Genomic DNA, 18,931 nt, shown 5'->3' with positions numbered 1-18,931 from the left:
TCACCTTTCTTAGGATCATTGAGAGCCCACGAGTTGAGATATTGCATGGAGCCCCAGTCCGAGGGAGATTGACAGTCATGTTTAAAGGGGGGGTGGAATGCTGTTTCATGCATACAGAGCTTTTTACACTGTTAAAGACTTGGATTCCCATCCTAAACATAGACAAAGTTTCAAAAACTAATGTTGGACGTTTGATGGAGTATTTCTGTGTTAAAAAATACTCCTTCCGGTTTCTCACAAGTTTCGGAGAGTTTTTTTCGAGTATGGCTCGACTTGACGTGAACAGAACGAAAGGTCCTTGTATGGGCCGTACGGGCTCTTCTCCCGGTAGGGTGCATGCGTGACTAGATAGAGGAAAGGCACGCCCATAAACACTCTCAGGTGCAGATCCAGTCTTCCGTGAACACTGTTTCTGCACTGTTTGAACGCAGAAATGACGGGAAGCTTCACAACATCGCTTTAGTCGCGTTGCAAAGTGGATCTCCACCGTTCACTGCTGTCAGGACTTTACCAAATCATACCAAGGAAGTGTGTTTTTGACGGAGCGGTCCGAGCGATAAAGGTTCGGTCCTGCTTTGGAAGCAGTCGGTGAGTAAAACTGCTTCAAATTTCTATGCTGTTGGCTATCGTCACGCGAGTAAACATCAGGAAACGACACGATCACGTGCTTCGTCATTCAAATGCGCTAACGGACTCTATTTTTGTTTTATGTATAACGTTACACTAGTCTGACGTGCAAAAACATTTTGCTTGCTACTGCTAAGGTTTAGTCGCATACAATAGTCCATAAACCGAATCATGTCCTCATAAACTGCGAGTAAACACACACAAATGTTGACAGCTGCTGTTGCTGTTTCTCCTGTTCCAATTTATTTCAGCCTCCGAATGTGATTCTGGATCATGTATCTATTAGCTGAGATCAATAGCTATGGGCTTATCCACGCTTGAGGACGTCACTGCTTTGCGCTCATCATTCTTTAGCTCCGCCCACACGATACGCCTCCAGGCGCTCGTTTTTTTCCGGAAAGACTCGGTACAGCCCATATTTCTTTTATAAATATAATAAAACTAAAGACTTTTCGGAGATATGAAGGATGCAATACTACTCTATAGGTACTCAAGATGGACATGAGATTGACTGAAACTGAGTGTTTCACCCCCCCCCCCCCCCCCTTTAACTTCCATTTTCTAATGATTGCTCCAACAGTGGACCTTTTTTCACCAAGCTGATTGGCAATTTCCCCGGCACCCTTTCCAGCCTGTGGAGGTGTACAATTTTGTCTCTAGTGTCTTCGGACAGCTCTTTTGTCTTGGCCATGTTAGTAGTTGAATTATTACTGATTGTTTGGGGTGGACAGGTGTCTTAATGCAGCTAACAACCTCAAATAGGTGCATCTAATTTAGGTTAATAAATGGAGTGGAGGTGGACATTTTTAAAGGCAGATTAACAGGTCTTTAAGGGTCAGAATTATAGCTGATAGACAGGTGTTCAAATACTTATTTGAAGCTGTATCCTAAAAATAAATAGTTAAAAAAATCATATATTGTGATTTCTGGATCTTTTCTATTGAGGGACAAGAGAGCAATGCCCTGTTTTTTTTTAACAGAAAGTCATATTTTAATTAGAAACCCCATAACATTTTTCTGAGATGTTAAATTTCACACACAAAAAAGGAAATTGAATTTAAATGATGATCACAACATATCATATTTCTATGAGTGCTTCTTGTGCCGACTGATCGCTCCCGCTTCACAGCGCGTGGCTCACGCTAACGGCGGATGCAAACAACGTGATTATTGTTCAAGAGTCCAACATTCAGCCATGCAAAAAAACATGTACTCAATCTCCCTGAGGGAAGACATGATTAAAAAAGGGAAGTCGTCTTTCAAACATTTTATATTTAAGTAACTTGTAGCGTATTAAAATATTTAATTGAAAAAAATATGCATTTTCATTTATTCATACATGGTTGCAACAACATTTAGTTAAAAAATATAAGTGCCATTGTTTAAAAAAAAATACTGGCTGAAATTTCAAAGACGTTCAGTTATATGCTTTAAAATTGTATATGCTATCTATGTATCTTCCTGACAAAAAAAAATAAAATAAAAAATAACTTTCAAGTTTATCATTTTAAATAAATGATATTTAATGTAGCTTGGTGTAGAAAATACATATTCAATAATTTGATCATGCAGCCACATAATATCTATGGGACTGAACCATATAGGGTCTTTAAAATTAAGGTTAAAGGGTTAGTTCACCCAAAAAAGAAATGTATTTCATTAAAGGTGGGGTAAGTGCTATCTGGTAACCGTTGTTGATATTTCAAATCACCAAAACAAACACGCCCCTACCCCCAAAAGGGTCTCACCCCTAGTTTGATAGCACCGCCCCACACATGCGTAAACCCAGAGGCATCAACGGCTACGGCAGAATCTCTGTGTATCTAATCCAGGTTGAATATTCAATGAAAAAGTCATCCCTTTGTCATCCCGCTTGTCAAATTACCAAACTGCTGAAATCACGTGACATTGGTGATCCGAATAATGAATCAATAAACTGATTCATAACCGTTCAAATCTTTATTTGAGGATTGAAAACAAACTAGGAAGAGAAGACAATGCGGAATAAAGTCGTAGTTTTTGTTATTTTTGGGCCAAAATGTATTTTCAATGCTTCAAAAGAGTCTAACTAACCAACTGATGTCACATATGGACTACTTTGATGATTTTTTCATTACCTTTTTTGGACGTGGACAGCAAAGTGTGCTTTGACATTCAACAATGTACACTTACATTCAAAGGACAGAAAGCCTAAATTGGTAAATTGGTTGACATGAGCCATCTTTGTTGCACTAAGAATAGTATGACTATTCAGCATTGAAGGAATTTAAAGATAACTTAAGATTATAATTCTTCAAACACTTTTTACTTTTGTTCCTTAAAGGGGTACTTCAGCGCTGGGAAGATGAATCTGTATTTAAACTGGGTCATCAATGCAGTAGAAATGTGAAATTATTTTTTAATTTGGTGCCTTCTAGACTGAGAAAAGACAAAAAAAGGTATTTTGGTCTCATGGGGATGAAAGACTACAATTCCCAGAATGCTTCGCTGCCCTGTGAGGCCATTCCCAAAGCCACCAACTTGATTACAGTGACTGAGTTAGAGAAGACACTACAATTAAAAACTGAACGTGTCTTTTCAATATAATGAGTGAGTCACCGCGCGAGTATCACAGCACTGAGCACTAACTGCAGGAGTGAAAAAATGAGCTGATGAGGTCTCGTGATGAGAGCTGAGGTAATCGCGACTACACTCGCGGCATACATTCACAACGCGAGTTCAGTCTGGCACACATTTCAGTTCATGCATTTGCAAGCTTAACTTTCATAGAAATTAATTTGAGAAGTTGGAAGACTTGCATTGCTCACCATAGCTCCGTTTAAATGAGTGCCTGTAGCTGCAAGCTGAGCTCTCCCTGCGAGCTGAGTGTAATCTCTAGGGATGAGCGTATCGATATGAAGGATCGATATATCGATACTGATGTGAGCATCGAAAGTATCGATGCTCAAATAAAAACATCGATACTAAGGTGTTTTTTGGGGGTTTTTTTTACCAGTAATTATGTTTATTTTAAAAGATTATTTAATGCATACAATACAAATAAACTATGTTAATTGTGTAGTATGGGACTATTTTCCTGCTCATCTTAACCATGATCTGAATGCATGCAAACGCTACAAGACAGAATCAATCGATCACAGAGAGAGTGTTCGTTCACTGATGACACTATTCAAACAGAACTGCGTTTCCCGAAACTATCATAAGAAACCATAGATGCTTTTGAACACACAGCCCAGAATAATGCTCATCAAAAGACAGAAAAACATAATAGTTTGAGTTATTTCACAATAAACAAATAGAAATTGTAGCCTATATAGTGCAATCACACTCTTAAATGTAATGTTAAAAGTTAAAATTGATCATGTTCTATGCTGTAACTAATGATAATATAAATCACTTTCAGAATAAAAAGGTTGCATTTTATGGTTGCAATGTTCAGTCACTGGCAGTCCCTTGTGAAACTGAACCATGTTTTACTACAGTAGCCGTAGTTCAAATAGGCTAGTATTTGTAGGTTTCCATGGTTAATTTCACTACTACTAAACATTTTATCCATGTTTTAAAAAATTTGGATCTAATAAGTTGCAATTAAGGCATATTGAATTTTAAAATACCTTTCAAATATGTTAAGTGGGTATTTTTACTCTTAGTCATTTAAATAATTTAATATATTTAATAATTTAAAAAAATAAAGTTTAAAAGTATCGTATCGGTATCGATATCGGTGATACTGGCCTTGAAAGTATCGGTATCGTATCGAAAACAAAATAAGTGGTATCGCCCATCCCTAGTAATCTCCCAATCCCCCATGTGCGGATTCAAAACATGCGGAAATGGCTCCCTCTGCTGGCTGTAGTCTTTAGCCTTTGGGCAAACATTCCAAATATCGTCAATTTGCATCATAGGAGGAATTTTTCCAGAAATAAAATGCATAAATCTCTTGTCTCAGGGGGATATGAGGGGGGAAAGCACAATCATTTGAATATACTCCAGGGTTTCTACTGATACAAAGCCATATGCTAATCGCTGAAGTAACCCTTTAACTTTTAAGGCCCATTCAATTCCAGAGATACAGGATTTCAATGTGGCTCCATGAGTTCATTGGTACACATTTTCAATGGTCTCACCAACAACAAATAATGCCGAAACTTAAAACGCGAAAGGCGAAGCTTGAATTTATGGGTATGTCCCTCTTTGGCTAATGTACTTTCAAGATGGAGGGGCAACATGGTGACCAGCATTTGAACCCCTCACCCGTATGTATTTTCAATGGCATATTATAAACTTACGAGAATACTTTATTACTTGAAAGAAGTAATTATACATTAATGAGCACATATATTTTTGAAAGAACTAAGTGTTTTTAACTAAGAATAAACAAAAAAAGTTACACAGTGTAGCTTTAAACTTATGTGTGGTGTCATAGAATTCACTAAAATATAATATCCTCGTGTGAGGACATTGGCACCAGGAGTTCATTCAGTTATGAATAAGGCACAACTACTGTCTTACCTTAGCGGAAATGAATACCCATACTCGCACACACCTGTCAGAGCATCACAGGCTTTGTCACTCCACATGCGAGAAAATTATTCTCCTCCCATAGCCTACTAACTCGTTTGGAGATCAAACTATCCTGCGGTTGTGTCATTGCTGCGCGCATAGCTTTACAGTTCAGCTGTCTACCTTTTTCTTTTGGTATCTAAGATAGCCTACTATCATTTATGTGTCATCAATGACTCTACTCTGAGATCTTATAGAATAAGAGATGACAAAGTTTTGTAATCGCTGAATAAGGATGCACTGGTGCGGACAGAAAAGCGTGCAGCGCGTGAGTGAGACCTGCAGTAGATACTTAAACTAAGGTCAGAGTCCATATGGGCAAAGACAACAGTGCAACAAGACTTTTCGTGTCACATTAATGTATTTGTAAAGGAATGAGCACGCGAGGGTTATCTGTCTGAATATATAAAATGTTCATACCTGTGAGAGTTTTAATGAAGTTTGGATGAAGATGACGAACAGCGCATTAAAGAAGATCTTTGCCAGGAGGGGTATGCATTCCTAAGAGCTTTCTAAGCAACGATTGCACATTTAAGACTGAGTATATTTAATAGGTATTTAGTTGACGGATAAGCAGCTGTGCAAAATGCTAAAAGTGCGTAAGAGTCTATGGGTGCTTTTAAGTGTGCTTCTGGCTGTTTGGATAGAACGCGCGAGCAGCTTCCCTGTGAGACATCGCGCGAGATACAGACCCGTCGTAGAGGTGAGTACAAGTGGAGCTATATCACTGATCTCTTTTTAAGGTTGTTTAACGACAGGTACTTATGTTACAGGGGGTTGATTTAAAAAAAAAAAAGCATGCGTTTTTAATTTTACTACTTTCCAAATGTAGGCTATGTGTAGTGTTTTTTGTTTTGTTTTTTTTTTTACCCTTGTTTCAGACTTAAATATGAAATCTCCAGATAAAATCCATTAAAAATATTACATATGGCTATTAAAAAAAATAATCTAAACAATAAACGAAACATGTTCAACAATGTCAAAGAGCATGCTTGAAATTAAATATGACAAGTGATGTGTGGAGGAAAAGAAAAATCTATATACATATCATTGCGAATAGAATATTGGGTAGAACTTTATTTTAGTGTCATTGTTACACGTTACATGTAGTTACTATAATAATGACTATAATTTATGCATAATTACATGCAATTTACCCTAAACAAAATCTAATTTAAACTAAAAGTACATCCTTTATGAAAGGAAAATATATTTACCAATATATTACTTGAAACATATTATAATTTATTGTAAATACATGGAATAATATACTGATGGTATTATACAATATATTATATATTCATGTAATATATTGCAACATGATTGCCGCTTTCAATATATTGCAATATATTGGAAAATATAAATATTAAATCCCATATATGTGAGTATATTGCCTAATGTATTACATGATATTTTCCAATATACTGCAACATATTTTTGTTTCGTAAGGGATGTAACGTAATACTTAAGTGTATGGTTACAGTGTAACAGACACCTTCAAATAAAGGGTAACACTTAACAATAAGGTTCATAAGTTAACATTAGTTAACCACATTAGTTAACATGAACTATTAATGAACTGCACTTATAAAGCATTTATTTATCTTTGATTAATTAGATTTAATGTTAATTTCAACATTTACTAATACTTTAATCTTGTTAATATTGTTAATGCACTGAACCAACATGAACAAAACCAGCAGCTGTATTTTTATTAACTAACATTAATAAAGATGAACAAATACAGTAACAGATGTATTGCTCATGGTTAGTTCATGTTAGTTAATACCTTAACTAATGTTTACTAATGAAACCTTATTGTAAAATGTTGCTAAATAAAGTGTAAATGAATATTGTAAAATTTGCAAACAAGCTGTATTGTAAGTTTCAGAATGTGTGAATTCAGAATGTTATTTTAGTGTATTTTGGATATGCAGAAAATGCTAGCTATATATAACCATGACAAATGAGTCAAGACGTTTTATTACAACTAGCCCACTCATTTACAAACTTCTCATTAGGAACACAGGCAAACTAACATTAGTTGATTCTGAAAAATGCCTGTGACCCATGTAGCCTACATCCACTGTTGGACATTGTCTAATGATTGTGAAAAGTTTGTTTTAAGAGTTACACAGACAAATGTGTCTATATTCGAAGAAACTGTTATGCACCAGAAGTCATTCTAGACCCAAACAGACCAAACATTGCAAGTTATATTTATTTCTAGTTGCCATGAAATTGTCAATTCTGTCCTTTCAAAACAATAATAAATCCTTGTTTATTAAAATTTATGTGCCGTCACATAATATTTAATCAAAATAACTTTCCCTCCCTCTTGCAATTACATATCTCTTCTCTGATGATGGGACAACCTGTCACTCACATGAGATCCACCAACAGCAAACAATGATCCAAATATCCAGTCAATTCACAATGGACAAAATCAGGTCCCACCCAACATATTTTACTGTTAGAGAGGCTGTTTCACTCAGATATATTTCAAAAGGAAAGACTAAGGCAATTTCCTTTACATGCCAACTTAAGACTTTAATAACGTATAATAATGCCCTGTGTTCATCTCCAGATACATTTTTACAATTTAACGGCATGATTGAGATATGCTAACTATGCCCTTAGAAAAGGTAACAGTGTTACAGTTAATAGTGCTAATAATAGTGATAATGGAACTTTTTTTGTTTGTTTGTTTTTTGATGCTGATATCTCAACATATGCGCAGCTTTCATTACTTAAATAGTTCAGGGCTAGTCTACCACAACATGGTAAAATGGTTGACCGTTTTAAAGTATCACCATGTGGCTTATTGAATGATCTGTTTACATTTTTGAAAGCTCATTTGTCATGGGTAGCTGTATAAATGTGGCAGATATCTTGAATATCTTGGTTGGATGTAATGTCTTCACTTATAACTACCCCACAGGTGAGAGTTGCATCTTGCTAATACAAATCAATAGTGACTCTATCTTGAGGTCTGCAAAAAGTTTCTTATTTATCAACAACTGAGGAATTTAAGAGCAGTGCATCAAGGTTTTTATTTTTGTTTTTTGTTTTTTTATTTTCTGCTTATGGACCAATATATTCATTGCCCCCTTTTTTTTTCATTATGTCACCATGCAAAGGGAGCCAGAAGTGAGAGAGACTCCATACAGTAGACCATTACAATAGTGAGGACTTACATAATACTAGTCAAAAAACAAGTTTCACTCTCTCACAGGGTCATAGTTCAGCTCCTAAATTGTTTTTTTAGCCCCTCTTCTGTGTTAATGTGGAATTTCCTGCATTCTGGTCTCCTTGATCGTGTGTGTGTGTGTGTGTGTGTGTGTGTGTGTGTGTGTGTGTGTGTGTGTGTGTGTGTGTGTGTGTGCGTGCGCGCGCACGGGGGCCATGTCTAACCTCTCCAAGAAAGGTCCTGGTACTCAGTTTTGTATTACTAAATGTCTCTTTTGTTTTTACATGTGGGGCAGGGGTCGTCAAAGGGAAAGAGAATGGGGGGTCTTAGTTTATTGTTTTTCTTCACTGGTTTGGAAATGGCGTGGTCCTGGGACTTTGATATTGGAGGTCACATAAATATAGGCTGCGCTGATGACTGCTTTCCCAAATGACCCAACGTGAAGTGTGTGAGCTGATCGTGTCCATGTGTCTCACCAGAGAGCTCAATAGAGGCTGTGTGTGTATTGCATGGTCTTTTGCTAGCGCATAAGGCTTTGTTTCATGGCATATGTTCGTGATGGTGAGAGAGCCTACTGGCAGCACTGGCCACATTCCACCGCCGATTTTACAATGAATTAACAATACAGAGAAAGACAAGAGATGCATGGCCTCAGGCAGACTAAGGGTGTAAGTAGAGATTTGGTTTCCATTCTGAACACTTAGGAAATTAACTATCAGTCTGTTAGTCCATGTTAAGAGTCTTTATTGAGTAAGTGACTACTGTTTCACATGGCCTCTCTTGTTGAGACTGCCTGGAAGAAAAGACGAGTGAAAAAGTCTTACATAGAAGAGCAAAAACCTGTGAATGTCTAGAAATTAGACTTTAGACACCTGATTCACCATTTCATTGCAAACTCAGAATCAATATGTAACCAGTTGGTAATTATTTTATTTTTTTACTCAACAGGCCTAGGCTAGGTCTAAATGTAACTGTACATATTTTTTATATAGTTAATTGCGATATAATGCAAGTGTTCAAATAGCATGAAAGATGCAGTTACATAGTGATCGCAACAGCGCCCAGCATGCAGCCATAACCCCAATATTGCACATTGCACACTGACAATGAACCTGTAAAACCAACATCAGCACCTCTCTAACTCCATTCCAAGAGTAAAGCATGAGTTTGATGGCACTTCACAACAGTCGGTTAGTTAAGGGACACCTGGTTTTTCCACCAAGACTGTTTAACTTGCAAAAAAGTATCTACTTTGGATGTTAGATCCAAAACATTTAAGGCAAAAAAAAGAACGTGAAAGGTTATTTATAAGCAGTGAATTAATTGTTAGGCTGTCTAATCAGAAAACAAAAACTGTTCTGAGAAAGGTTTCAGGTCCCCCAGTGAGAACTGGCCAAAAGCATCAGCACTATCGCAGTGAAAATTGGTTATAAGTTAACTGATTAGATTTTCCTTACACTGTAAGAAAATATTTAGAAAAAAAGTTACCTGGTTGCCCTAAAATGTTGAGTTCACTGAAATTAAAATTTTGAGTTAATACAATGAAAATGTTTTGAGATTCGACAACCTTTATTAAAATATTATTAAAAGATTGCGCTATTTTCATGATTTATCAATTTTTGTGGTTCAGATACAAACATATTTTGAGTTTCTATTTATTAAACAAATTTCCTTCATTGTATCAACTCAAATTTTTAATTTCAATAAACTCAAAATTTTAAGGCAACCAGGTTACTTACTTTTTTAAGTTAAACCAACAACCCCCCCCCAAAAAAAAAAAAACTCTTCGCTTGAGAGTTATAAATCTTATGGTGCAAAGTCATTGTCAACTCAGTGAAGGTCACTATAGATGTTCCATAATGCTGCATTGCAGGTGCAGTTAGTACTTATTGTTGCGTGTTATGTTTATTTTTTTCATCAGACACATCCACAGACATCTTTGAGAGACATTAGCAATGACCATAATCTCCTGCACCAGCAGAACCAGGTCCAGAGTGATTTGGCAGACTCGCATCCCCACCAACACAAGTGGTTCCAGCATCGCTCTACAGGTGTCCCGCAACAGCCTGAGCCCGGCCAAGAATCAAAACCCTTTGTTTTAGACCTCAAAAACTTTCCAGACCTGGCAAATGCTGACATTGGCTCCCAGAACCCAAACATTCAGGTGAGAGAAGCATGCAAAAGCACAAATCTTAAATTACTAATCATCTCTGTAAAATGCTTCATGATGTTATGTTAGTGAGTTCCTCTTCCAGAACTTTGGGGATTGAACAGGGAAATTCATAAATGCAAATATATAATAAGCCATTACTGGGGTTCTCTTCTATGAGGCTAATGTCTAATCCTGTCTAATCCAAAGTGAATTCATCAGCATCCATAGTGAGTCATCACTCCTCATAGGATGTAATTACGTGTAATAAGTAATCTCATTTTGAAATGAGCAGGAAGTAATTCTGCTTGATTTGATATTGAGTCTGAGCTCAAATCAAGAGACTCGATCAGTGACTCACCACTGAATAACTGCCACTGACTGTTCTCCAGACTAGAAGCATAACATTACTCATGCAGAATGATTTGTCTTTGTTGCCTTTAAGTCTGAAGTTCTTAAAATAATGCCCAATGTTCAATAATATTTTGATTCAGTGCTTTGCGTCATTGGTTGTAGGTGACCATTGAGGTGTTGGATGACCCCCCTATGGAAGTGGAGATGGACCTGATTAAAGAATGGAGCAATGACTGGCCCACATCTTCTCCCTCCTCTACTGTAGAGTGGCTGGGTGGAAAGAAGCTTTTCTGGCCTTTATTTTGGAGCTACACTGATGCAGATTCCGGTGACGATGGGACTGGCCAAGCAGTGGAGGAAGAGGACGACTACGCACTGGAGTATGACAGTGGGGAGCCCCTCCCTAGTGGTCTGGGAAAGACAGATGGCAATTGGGAAAGCCCATGGACTCAAAGCCATTATGGTGAGCGCTCTCTTATATATTATCTGTTTCTCCACACTTAAGACTGTTTGAACTAAAAGAGGATTTGACTAAATGGGATGGAGAAAAAAGCAGCTGTTTTAAAGCAAGACCGGAATTTGCAGAACTTTCAGCAGATAAAGAGGTTGTCAGGCTGGAGGAATGGGAAAATTTAAGAAAGTCAGATAAAGGTTATTTTGAGAGTAATTGAAGGGGAAGGGAGATGTAGAGATTGGGGAGAGAGGATAGAGCAAGCTGGTAAGGGCTGTTTCACAGCATTGATTCAGACTGAACTTTCAGCTGGTGACTGGGTATTTGTGAGCGTCGGACCTTTGAAGTAGAAACTGGTCCCACTCTGAGGAGAAGACCGCTGTTTGAAGACGAGCCCGATCCGCTCACTAATGGCAGCGTGAGTACGTTCTCTGGACAAATAAGCCCATGCTTGTGTTCAATTAGTGCTCAGATCGGGAACACAGAGTGAGAGGGGTCATCCGTTTACTTTTTATGTCCCGCGGGTTGGGCCCCAGACCCTGCATCCCCCCTCTCCCTCCACCCCAGAGCGGCTGGGCCTTTTAAGCCTGTTCAAGAATCCTAGGCTTTTCAAGGTCATGCATAACATCACGCCTCTGTTGCTTTTTTGTTTTTCTCTTTGGAACATGTCTGTTTCATTGTGGGAATTGCAAACTTTGCGCTGTAGCTGTGCAGTCTTGTTTCATTGGAGACATGGATGAAATTTAATTGGAGGGGTCAAGGAAAGACATTATGATTGAGATTAAGTATGGCCTCAAAAAAAAAAACCTTCAGATCACTTTGATGGGGCAAAAATGACATTCATTGATAAGTGAAGTGATGTGAAGGCCAAGTATGGGAACCCATACTCTGAACTGTCAAATTATCCTCTGCATTTAACCCATCCAACCCGTCCACACGAAGCCAGAGCTTTAACAATCAGATCTTTTTTTTTTTTCAATAAATATCTGCGTCCACACAAGATTACCAAAACCAACTAAAAAATTATGTAGTTTGCATGCCAGGCCAGTGTGTGGCGCTGTAAGTCTGCCACAGAAATACACTAAAAATGGAGAAGAAGAGTTGTGGCTTGAAGGGGTAGGGCAGTGGTTGAAGGTGAGGCAAAATCTCACAATAAAATAACAATAAATAAATGTGCTACTCAACAGATGTGTTCTATTAATGCCTACACCTACCCCAACCCAAAACATACCCTTACAATAATACAGTAATTAAATGAAGCAAAATTGATGTGCGCATGCCCAGTGCCCATAGTTGTATCCCTTTAGTCTTTCACCCTGCTGGAGGTAGTGTGATGACATCACAGTTTCAGAAAATATACGGATTCGCTATACAAACGAAAACGAAAAGATTGTCGTTTTCAGATTTATCCACTTTGGGACCCGGTTTCAAAAAATATCGGATTCATGCTTCCAAAATGCCGGATCCGTGTGGACAAAACGCTGATACGGGTCAAAATTTTTACATATACAGCTAAACCCGTCTCCGTGTGGACGGGGCCTTAGTGCACACACATTAGGGGCAGTGATTAGTGAACACAAACACTACAAGCTTTGGACACACACACCAAGAGCAGTGGGAAGCTTGTGTTGCAATTGGGGGTAAAGCCACTGACCTAAAAAGTGATGTAAATAGTGAAGTATACTTTGGCCTTTAGATACCTTGCTCAAGGGCACCTCAGTTGTTTTCTGTCCAGCAGTCGAAGGAATGATCTAGTCAGTCATATAACAGGAGAAAGCTATCTGTTAAAAATTGCTCCGCTGCTGGACACAGCCCTAGAAAAGCACAATATATTTGTCTACTCAAGAGTTGAATAGAGTACCCTTTAATGTTTTTTTTTCTGCCAAAGGAATCACTTTGAGGTTCTAAACAGACTCCATACATGTAATAACGCATTCAAAATGTTCTTGACTCCAGCAGGGGTAACTGCTAATGCTAACCATCCGAATCTTGACCCGCTGAATTTAGTGGCAATGCTTTGAATACCCTCTGATATAAGACTAGCTCTGTGGCTGTTGTGGGTTTCACAATTTGGCACTTGTACAAAGCCAGCTAGAATCGTTGCTGAGCCTACGCCTCCTTTTCATCATTCCCTAGTTTGTCTGTAATCAGGGTGCCATCACTGTATGTGCAATATCATTGGCACTCCACCCAAATTTAAGTTAAATATTTAAACAAGCTAGTCTCTAATCTATACTCTTTATTACAGAGGAAGATATCTGTTGTTCTTGTTTTAATTAATTATCTGTAGATCTCCCCCAAAGCTATAAAAGCTAATCAACCATTTGAGGCCTGTTTTCCTTTTTTGAAGGCTATATTAGATTTATTCAGCTTACTGGTGTTTGTCAATGGAAAAGTTGCCATTATGGTGTTAGAGTGTTGCATTTGAAAGTTTGAAAGGGTTTTAAATCTTCTAAATCAAGTAAAATTACTCAAAATCAAGTAATTTACTCATGCCAAACTCAACTTTAAACATATATAATGTAATTTCCAAACAGCAAAATTGTGGCCAGTGAAGATGCTGAGTGGCTAGTAAGTGGAAAACCACTAGCCACAGTGGCTGGTGAGCAAAAAAGTTAATGTCAAGCCCTGGTAATAATGTATTTTGTATCATCGTAGAACTGTACATTTTGGACATATGGACCTTACTTGGACAGAGTCACATCTGATAATAAATTATTCTACGTTGTAATGTAGACACATGCATTTTCTGCAAAGCTGCTTTGAAACAATATTGTAAAAAGCGGTATACAAATAAATGTGATTTGGATAGAATTGAATTAGTGTGATGCTATGCATTTGCTAGGATTATTAAGACATTGCTGGAGCGATTGCTGGGTCACTTCTAATTGCTAAGTGATATATTTGACTCCATTTACACCTTGCTTTAACATCCATATTTTGTTGGATCGTATCACTTAAGCCCCATATGGAGGTAGTCAGAAACTATATAAGCAGGTGCGTCTTTAACACAAGTGGGCATCGGGCATCGGAAATGCACGTTAATGGAAGGTGGAAATGGTAATGGTAATTGTTCTCAGAGTACCACTTGTGATCAGATCACTGAAAAGTAATTAAGGTTAAGGGCTTCATTCAGAACATACATTATATAAACAATAGAGATGCTTGTCTCAGCCAAAACTATAAATAAATGTTTAAACTCATAAGTATTTTCTTCTTTGAAGAAACAGAGGAAGAGTGGAGCACATGGAGTCCCTGTAGTGTCACTTGTGGCCATGGCAACCAGACCCGCTCACGGTCATGTGGAGATTTCTGCACATCCACTGAGTCCCGAAGCTGTGACCTTATTCCATGCCCAGGTTACTTCAGAACTCAAAAATGTATCTGGTTTTAATTTTTAATTCAAACCCAGTTTTATGTAATATTATATTAATAATGATGTTTTTTTTCCCCAGATGATTGGAACAGTGTGGCTCATGTCTTTCCATTTGAGATGGAGAATGGTACAGAACCCTTTGGCACTGGTAAATCCTTTAAGTTTATTGTCAAAAATTCAATAAATCACTAATTTAATACAATTTTATATATATATATATATATATATATATATATATATATATATATATATATATATATATATATATATATATATATATATATATATATATATATATATATATATATATATATATATATATATATATATATATATATATATATATATATATATATATATATATACACATTATCAACATTACCAAAAATGATCAACAATTATTTAAAAGAAATACTTGCAGGGAATTTTGTGATAAATGTTACTGCCAACAATAAATGGGACCACCAGTTTACAGTTTTTCACTGTAAATTATAATTTGATTGGCCTATTTTTACTCTTAAAAACTGTACTGTATTTAACAGTATTTTACTATTTAAAAAAATTTAATAACATGGAATGCCTGGTTAGATCTTTTACAGTTTTTTTCCTGTATACAGTAGGGGCCCTTTCTGTTAACCTATTTTGTAGAGTTTTTACAATATGTTATAGTTACAATTATACTCTTTTTTTATTTTTATTTTTTACAGTTTTGTACAGTACCAAGATGGCAAATTACTTAATTTAGTAGTATTGAAACAGTACACTTACAAGTATTCGTCTAAGCATTACATTGATAATAGTATACTAACTAGTATACTTAAAAATATACTTTTTGCAATATTGTCTATATGCACACAGTTACTCATCAGAATGTGATTCTTTATAATCTAATAGTGATGTGCAATTTCGGTTCTGCTGGGCCACTGTCTTGCAGAGTTTGGATCCAACCCTGATTAAAAACTCACCTGCCTGTAACTTTCTGGTTACTTTGAAGACCATGATTGGCTTGTTGAGGTGTGTTTGATTAGGATTGGAGCTAAACTCTGAAGGACAGGGTTAAACTCTCTTGCCCATCCCTGATCTGATACATAAAACTATCACACACCATTTCAAACTACTATAAGGCAAAGGCACTATGTATATTTGATTTGACTAATGCGTAGTATTTTGGGGTTTGGTTGTTTTGCAGATGTTGACAGCTGTGAGAAGTGGTTAAATTGTAAGAGTGTGTTTCTTCAGCGTTACCTACAGCAGGTATTGACTGAATTACCCAGCTGCCCGTGCACCTATCCTTCTGACGCCTCCAACAATATAGTCAGTCTGCTGGATGCAGAGCATGAGCGAACCTTCCAATGGAGGGATGCTAGCGGCCCAAAAGAACGGCTGGACATCTACAAGCCCTCGGCACGGTCCTGTTTGCGTTCTGGCCTGTCAAAAGATGGCACCACCCTGGCTGTCCAACATTGTTGCTATGATGACAACAAGCATTTAATTACAAGGGGCAAGGGGGCAGGTACCCCCAACCTAATAAGCACAGAATTCTCTCCAGAGCTGCATTTCAAGGTGGATGTAATGCCTTGGATACTGTGCAAAGGAGACTGGAGCAGGTTTCATGCAGTCCGCCCACCCAATAATGGCCTGCATTGCATGGAGAATCCACAACAGGATATTTTCATGAATGAATTGGAGGAGGCCAGAGAATATTAAATCACCAAATTACTATCCGTCCTCTGACTCACTGTCCTGCTGTGGTGCTTAAACAAAAAACACTCAGCCGCATAAGTGTGCAGTATAGTGCAGTATTGTGTTCGCAAAGGCTCTAGCTTTTCTATTGTGGAAAATTTAAGGAAAAATCAACAGTTGTAATTGTTGTTGCTGCTGCAATCACATACAGTGGGGTACAAAAGTCTGACACTGCTAGTGAACAAGTTTTTTTTTCTTATCTTCTATTATCAGAATAACAATTTGAATAAAAAGTTGAATCGGAAACCGGTTGCACTTTATTTTACAGTACATGTACTTACCTAAGAAAGTACTGGGTAATACAAGGTAGCTTCATAGGTTATGGTTAGGTTAGGGGTATGGGTATGTTCAGGGTTAGTACCTAGTTATTACCCAGTTTTTGCAAATACTATAATAAGAGCTTAGTATGGGGAACATAACTGTAAAACAATGTGCTGCCGAAAAATCAATATGGATTTCAGAAGTTATTAGTATTCTGTTGTCTCTCTTTTGTTCGAATGCAAGAGAACTCAAGCACATGAGTGACATGAGTTCCAGATTTGTGCAAAACCTCATGTTATCTATCATTATTTGAGAATGTTCCAAAGAGCATCTTATGTGCTTCAGTCTGACCCTTTGTGCAAATTATGTGGTCAGTGTAATTTGGTTATTTGATTACTTTAGAAATAGTATAGAATCATATTTTTCTTATATTAAAATATATAAAACCTTATGATTTGTTTTAACATTGACACAAATCATATTTTTTTAATCCCATATATTCAATGTGTTCTCAGACCTATGGCCCCCAGTGGATTTACATATAAGTGCCATCAAATATAAAATATGGGTCTTTGAAGCAAAATAAATTGAAAGGATAGTTCACCCAAAAAATTACATTTTGTCATAATTTACCCTCAAGTGGTTCCAGACCTGTATGAGTTTCTTTCTTCTGTGGAACATTTCCATTTATTCAGATATTTCGAAGAGTATGACTAACCAAACAGTCTACGGTAACATTGAATTTAATGGTAGGAAAAAAATACTATGGAAGACAATGGCTACAGTCAACTGTTTGGTCACCAGTATTCTTCAAAATATCTTCTTTTATGTTCAGCAGAACAAAGAAATCCTTAACAGGGTTGGAACGTAAGGGTGAGTAAATAGTTTTTAGGTGAACTATCGTTTTAAGAACCTCTGCTCTAGACTTATGGGGATGTTTGAGAGTGAATGGGCACAATTTCACTGCCAACTCAGGGGGAATCTTACCATAACAATCAATGTTGATATAGTTCTTTAATAGTGTCGGAAATTCAGAAAGGGAATGAGTCGGCAAATGTAAAAATAATATTACAATGTGGTACTTAATATGCTCATGCAAAGTTTTGCTGTTTTTTTTTTTGTTTGTTTTGTGTTTTTTTTTTTTTTGGGGGGGGGGGGGGGGGGGTGGTGGACTGTTGTAGGATAACTACTTAATACTTGCTCCAGACCTCTATTTTGAAATATTATTCTTAAGAGTATGCAAACTGAATATGCACATGCTGCGGCTGGCACTTTATTTAACATTTATTGAAATGTATATTTGCATGATGAAGCATTGCTATCCATGTTTCTGGTGTTGCTGTTGTGAAGAAATTGTGTCCTATGCACTGTAAAAAAAAAAAAAAAATCAGGTCTCCAACTGATTTTTTTCTAGCGATTGTTCACATCTAAATTTTTCAGTTAGCCAAATTGAATTTCTGTAAATTAAATTGCATCGATTCACAGATTTTCATTTCGGCCAACTGAAAAATGTATCAATTCACAGAATTTCAATTCGGCCAACTGAAAATTTTAGATGTGATCAGTCACTAGAAAATGTTCAATTGGAGACTTTTTTTTTTTTCTTTTTACAGTGTGGTCATTTTTACATTTAATGGCAAGAACAGTATTTCTCTGTGGCATGTGTTGTACAGTATTTATTGTATTTTTAATCGCACATTTGCTGATGCTTTGAACTGATCATCCATTCAGGTGGTACACTACCCAGAGTCCTCCAAGACAGACTGACCTAAAAAGGGAAATCATTTTCTCAAACACTTCTTTAAAGACAATCTATACAAGTCAGTGTTCGCTGTTCATTATCATGTGTAATTGCAAGTTGCAAATTCTATTAAAAAAATATATATGTATACAAAGATGAGTTTGAAAAAATTCTTGCTTCTTTGAATAAAATGCATACATCAGAGTTAATTTAGGTAAATTATGAATCTTCACATCTGGACTAACTTATGCTAAGCACTAACACTCCTTGGAGAACTTTTTGGCTCTACCAAGCAAATACCTGTCATCCATTTCTCTGAACAACCATCAGCCATAGATCAGGGCTCATGTTTTTGATTACTCTGTTTTTCCATTTGCTTTGGTTTACACATCCTGCAAATGGAAACTCATCTCCCTCGGCTATCTGCCCCCACCCCCCAAACCCCCTGAAATCTGTTTTCAGTTAGAACATCCAAG

At 37.0% G+C, this 18,931-nt stretch overlaps 1 protein-coding gene across 5 annotated transcripts; it reads left to right on the top strand.

The window, feature by feature from the left end:
* Nucleotides 1-5,258: 5,258 nt before the first annotated feature.
* ism2b (isthmin 2b) lies at nt 5,259-17,849 on the top strand. 5 transcript variants are annotated; one of them, XM_067417346.1, is made up of 7 exons: nt 5,259-5,681; nt 5,838-5,893; nt 10,362-10,544; nt 11,046-11,346; nt 14,559-14,693; nt 14,790-14,858; nt 15,900-17,849. In XM_067417346.1, exons 1-7 carry the CDS (start codon nt 5,636-5,638, stop codon nt 16,415-16,417), a joined length of 1,308 nt encoding a protein of 435 aa, XP_067273447.1. In that variant the 5' UTR covers nt 5,259-5,635; the 3' UTR covers nt 16,418-17,849. The 5 variants fall into 5 exon arrangements, with proteins under 5 accessions (XP_067273447.1, XP_067273445.1, XP_067273446.1 ...); XM_067417344.1 differs by having other exon boundaries at nt 10,302-10,544; XM_067417345.1 differs by having other exon boundaries at nt 5,259-5,893.
* The last annotated feature ends 1,082 nt before the right edge of the window (nt 17,850-18,931 follow it).

This window comes from Pseudorasbora parva, chromosome 15 (genome assembly GCF_024679245.1).
Source record: "Pseudorasbora parva isolate DD20220531a chromosome 15, ASM2467924v1, whole genome shotgun sequence".
Lineage (NCBI taxonomy): Eukaryota > Metazoa > Chordata > Actinopteri > Cypriniformes > Gobionidae > Pseudorasbora > Pseudorasbora parva.
Note: the sequence above shows the minus strand (reverse complement) of the source record. Positions and strands in the feature narration are given on the sequence as shown.